Here is a 5,149-nt window from a genome sequence, read left to right on the forward strand (position 1 = left end):
ACATCAAAACACAGTTGATAATTTCAAATGATATTTCTGATTAAATCCCTTTCTGTTTTGACACTGAATGTAATGATGTTGGTACCCCATACAGTGGTGGCAGAACAAAGTTGGATGGCTCAACAATTTCTGTGGGTTTACAGCTGTCCAAACATGAAAATTCTAGAAAGAGTCTAGAATTCTTCTTTATACTGTTATTCTAAGATATGGTTCAGAGAAGACTAATTAGAACAAAAATGATATTTTCTCTACTTTTGTCACCCAAACCACTATTCTAACCTAATTTAAAAAAAAAACATGTTAATGTGTCTGTTTAATGAAAATACTAGAGTAAGCTAAAAATAAATGGGTAATCTTGCCAAGGAAAATTAGTATATTGTTATTTAAAAAAAAGTATTGGTCAAACCTGTGACTATTTCACAAATCAGAACGAAATATTTCAGATTGTGAGTATAGCGATTACTTGGCAAACGATCCACTCACCCCTTTGCTGCGCTCGGCTGCATTGCCATAGCAACGCAATGAGTGTAAAAAACGATAGACCTTTCATTTTCAAATCTCTTCATCAGCGTGCAGTCTGGCGGAGGCGCTTTATGTGCGACGGACTCGGCGCCTGAAATTGAGGGGAATGTCAAAGAGTGACTTTTGCAAGTTCAAGAAACTCTCCCGCTCCCCCCGCGCGCAATGGGAGGGGGCGTCACAGAACAGAAGTGAAGGGATCATATGGAATGGGATTAAGGGAAGAATAATACTTTTACTAAACTTTACGGTGATAATGGTGGTCTTATAATAGTAAGAGACAAACTAACCTATGTGCTGAAAACAAAATGGAACTTTCCAAGTGTTACAATGTAGGTTTGTCATTGATGCTGAGACCAGTGCAAACATTTAGGCACCCATGCTTTTGGTCCTCTATTGCTCCCTCTGGTGTTAAATCTAACTGCCATAGTTGAACTAAGGGCAACTATTTAAATATAAGTTATCTGCACGAAAGCCCTCAGCTATTATCATATCTTGTTGTTTCAAAATAGAAATTACAACTTTCAAATTCAAATGGGCCCCTCTCAGGTCCTTTGCAGAGGCAAGACATTCAATTATATCTGATTATTCTAGCATGATGGACTCATTCTTCATCTTAAAAGCCGGAAGCTATTACCCTTTGTCACAGTTCAACAGCCTGTCAATCGTCCTCATAGTGTCTCACCTGTTAGAACATTTAAATGTCAGGGAGAGCCAATTTAGCCTCTCAGGTTCATGTTGTGTGTAGTGGTCATTAACTGTGTATGGGGTTGAGCCCCCCTGAGATTGACACTGCTGTCTGCTGGCGGTTAGAGTTTGTGATGGGGAGGTAGCCTCTCTCGTCTGACCCGAGTGTCTGTTTACAGTATCATTTGCTGAAGACAGAGCCCTCTAAACCCACACTAAAATGTCCTTTCTGAGACTAGACTGGTTGGGGACGCAGGCAGAGCTGCTGTGGACCTCCAGGTTCCTCCATGGGGATGAGGAGAGCCTGGGGTTCGCCCAGAGGGATGAGTTGAGCAGGACCTATGGAGAGGACCAAGAGGAGACCAGGGAGTCACCCACCGCCTCCAGCCTAGAGGGGGGAAATGAGACACCTACCAGTCCCTCCAGCAGCACCTGTCTTAAAATCACCACCTGGGAGGCAGGATGGAACGTGACCAATGCTATTCAGGTAACCCTAGATTTTTTTTTTTACTTCAGACCTTAGGAAAGATGCTTCTCTATGTTTAGCTTTTATGTCCTTTTTCCATTCTCAAGAAATGATTATGGTTATGGAGGTTAATGAATGTTAGATAGTGCACTGGGTGAGCATTATCGATATTGCGTTGTTGTTGTTGTGTAGAGGATGCATTGAAACTACAGTATATTTAATGGAAGGAATGGAAAAGCTGAGAGTAATCCTTTGTAAACAAGGCCATTTCAATAACTACAGCATATTATTAGTATGTAAGTAAATATACATTTCAGCAGTTGTCGTCGTCCCCATTCATATTCAAATCAACAGTGTCCCAGCCTTTTTTTTAATCAGATAATCAGGCTACTAACTTTCATTTGTGTTTTCTACGCCAGAGTAGGATTAATTGTAAACAACTACATCTGTTCAGTTATTACCTTGTCATTGCATCATCATAATCCTCAACACCATGTACTTTTCCAGCAACACTAAATACCCAGTGTCCTATTGTCTGGACTGACTCTATCTATGTAGAGCATCTACATATTAACGCAGACTCACATTATAAACAGAGTTTGTTTACTTACCTTGTTCTGCATTGCAATTTGACTTAAAGCCCGCCGTTGCTCAGACTATCCATTTAGGAATTTGTTGCAAGATAAGATTGTTGTATTAATGTTGTGTAGTCTACTGAATAGTCTACAGCACGTGAAGAAATCCAGTTGCACATTTGTTAAGATTGAAGCAGAATGTTATCTTTAATGATTAAGTTTAACATCCTCTAATGTGTGGCAGTTTTCAAACAATCAAGTCGCAGGCAAAGAGCAGTAATTTACACTCTCCTTGGTGATGACTTGTACTTCATTGGAGGAAACACTGTGTTCACACTCTACGTGTCGTTCACTTGTTTTCTTCTTTCTCCTAGGGTATCTTTGTTCTGGGGCTGCCTTACGCTCTCCTTCAGAGTGGTTACTTAGGATTGCTACTGCTCATTCTGGCTGCGGTCATCTGCAACTACACAGGTAAGATTCTTGTATCCTGCCTGTACGAGGACAACGAGGAGGGCCAGCCCATACGAGTGCGGGACACCTACGAGGACATCGCCAATGCCTGCTGTAAGCGCCTGTGCCCCCTCCTGGGTGGCCGGGTGGTGAACGCAGCACAGGTGGTAGAGCTGATGATGACCTGTATCCTCTACCTGGTGGTCAGCACCAACCTAATGTGTCACAGCTTCTCCTTCCTCCCGCTCCCCCCCGCCGCCTGGTCCGTGATGACCTTCCTGACCCTAGTGCCCTGCATGCTGATCCGGGACCTGAGGGTGGTCTCCAGACTCAGCCTGCTCTGCTCCCTGGCCCAGTTCCTCATCACCTTCATCGTGGTGGCCTACTGCCTGCACCAAGCCCACCGCTGGTCCTGGAGGAGGATGGTCCTCTTGGTGGACTTTGAGAGGTTCCTGGTGTCTGTGGGGGTCATCATCTTCAGCTACACCTCCCAGATCTTCCTGCCCACCCTGGAGGGAAGCATGGAGGACAGGGGGGACTTCTCCGACATGATGAGCTGGACACACTCCCTGGCTTGTGTGTTGAAAACCACCTTCTCTGTGCTGGCCTTCCTCACCTGGGGCGAGGATACTAAAGAGGTGATCACTGATAACCTTCCCATTGGCATACGCATGGTGGTCAACCTGTGCCTCCTGGCTAAGGCCCTCCTCTCCTACCCCCTGCCCTTCTACGCTGTGGCTGAGGTCCTCCAGAGCAGTGTTCTAAGGCTGGAGGCGGCGCAGGTGGGTGTGGACATGGGGACTCTGGTTCTGCGGGGCTGTCTCTTGTTGATGACCTTCCTCATGGCACTCTGCATGCCCCACTTCTCCCTGCTCATGGGGCTGACGGGCAGCGTGACGGGGGCGGCCATGACCTTCATCCTGCCCTCCCTCTTCCACCTGCAGCTCAAGTGGACCACCATGAGCAGCAGGCTCAAGGCCCTGGACCTTCTAATCTTAACTCTGGGATCTCTGTGTAGTTTATCAGGGTTGGTTTGCTCCATCAAGGGAATGATTCAGGCTTTTGGGCGTTGATAAGCTCAAACTCTGCATGAAGACTTCAAGACTGAGTGATGGTCCCCTATTTAATTTCCCTATATCAATGTTCTGGGACTTGTAAGTTGCCTACAGCTAAGGCATAGATATAACATGTTGTATGATAGTATGATAAACCAAGCTATTGTTTGTGTGTTTGATTTTAATTGAGTTGATTTGAGTGATTAACACAAAGGTAGCTTGTAATATAAAGACGTGATAAATAGACGTTATAAATTGTGGTAAACAATATAGTGTGACCCGATGTTTGCTTTGCTGCTTATCATGGCAAAGTCACTATGATTCCTTACTGGTTTTGTTGTCTATAGCATGAATTGGAATCTGTTGTTAATTACTATTACACTTGAAAATGAAAAGTATGGCAATAAATATACCTATGTAGGAAAATATAGCTTTACAACAGTATCTCAGCATGAGAAACATTCTGTTGTAATGTTCTTATTTATCTGTTTTGCAGACAATATTGAACATAATTGTATTTTAAAGAAACATTTCAAATTGATAATATACTAAATGTAACCGTTGGTGCAAGGATTTGCTGAAATAAAAAACAAAACATTTTAAAGGATGTAAAATGTAATCTAAGCCTCTAGTTCAAGAGACCAGCATGTGGAAATCAAAGTAATTAAAAATGGTGGGCACAAAATGTAGGCCGACACCAGAGAAGAAGAGGTGAAGCAAGAGCGATAACTGGGCTCAAAATCTGTCTTCTCCAGCAGGTGGCGGTTTCCCCTGTTTTTTTTGTTGTTGTATAGAGGTCAATGAACGAGTGCCAAATTTGGTTAACAAAGAATTTAATGGCTTATTTTCTACATGTGGCGTATTTGATCAAATATAAGTTTCGTAATGATTAGGTTGTGTACTGATATAAGTAGGACATGTGACATACCGGCAACTTTGAGAAAAAACACTTTAGTTACAACAGCCACAAAGTTATAAACCTCGCCTATTTCTACATATCTTAAAATGTGATTTGAATCCCAACCCTAACCACACTGCTAACCTTATGCATAACCCTAACCTTAAATTAAAACCAAAAGCACGATATAGCCAATTTTGACTTTGTGGCTGTGCTAACTAGTGGAAACCGTTGTGCCTGTTGTTGAAACGCGTATCATCCCTCTCATTGGCTAGAATGGTCCCACCTGCTAGAATGGTCCCACCTTGGCTCTTCCCAACTGCCTTCCATTTTTGAAGACATTTATTTTAATTGTTAGGGCGGGCAATAGAGTATGTGGTCAATATACTGGATAATCTGTGCCTATCAAGGGGCCAGGGTTCCGGTCTAGAAGCACGGTTCTGACTGCTCCTACATTTTTGCTTCGGTACTGAAGTTTAACTGACACCCGGCCCAAAAA

General features: G+C 43.3%; 2 protein-coding genes across 14 annotated transcripts in view; one reads left to right on the forward strand and one right to left on the reverse strand.

Annotated features, from left to right (window-relative positions):
- Positions 1 to 635, reverse strand: part of lama2 (laminin, alpha 2) — a 136,529-nt gene extending 135,894 nt beyond the window's left edge. For 12 of the 13 annotated variants that reach the window (XM_029752892.1, XM_029752861.1, XM_029752881.1 and 9 more), the window contains exon 1: positions 484 to 634. In XM_029752892.1, coding sequence (XP_029608752.1) covers positions 484 to 550 — 67 coding nt within the window. In that variant the 5' untranslated portion in view covers positions 551 to 634. Of the gene's footprint in view, positions 1 to 483 lie in introns of all 13 variants that reach the window. The other variant, XM_029752788.1, reaches the window with a different exon arrangement.
- Positions 636 to 1,165: 530 nt separating this feature from the next.
- On the forward strand, positions 1,166 to 4,466 carry LOC115193829 (vesicular inhibitory amino acid transporter). Its single transcript, XM_029752902.1, has 2 exons — positions 1,166 to 1,693; positions 2,622 to 4,466. Exons 1-2 carry the CDS (start codon positions 1,427 to 1,429, stop codon positions 3,768 to 3,770), a joined length of 1,416 nt encoding a protein of 471 aa, XP_029608762.1. The 5' UTR covers positions 1,166 to 1,426; the 3' UTR covers positions 3,771 to 4,466.
- Positions 4,467 to 5,149: the final 683 nt, after the last annotated feature.

Source organism: Salmo trutta, chromosome 1 (genome assembly GCF_901001165.1).
Source record: "Salmo trutta chromosome 1, fSalTru1.1, whole genome shotgun sequence".
NCBI lineage: Eukaryota > Metazoa > Chordata > Actinopteri > Salmoniformes > Salmonidae > Salmo > Salmo trutta.

What these genes read in the sequence shown, in the direction of transcription:
- LOC115193829 (XM_029752902.1), top strand. Translation starts at nt 1,427, where the DNA reads ATGTCCTTTCTGAGACTAGACTGGTTGGGGACGCAGGCAGAGCTGCTG. An exon ending in ACGTGACCAATGCTATTCAG is followed by an intron (nt 1,694 to 2,621) that starts GTAACCCTAGAT and finishes TCTTTCTCCTAG; the next exon opens with GGTATCTTTGTTCTGGGGCT.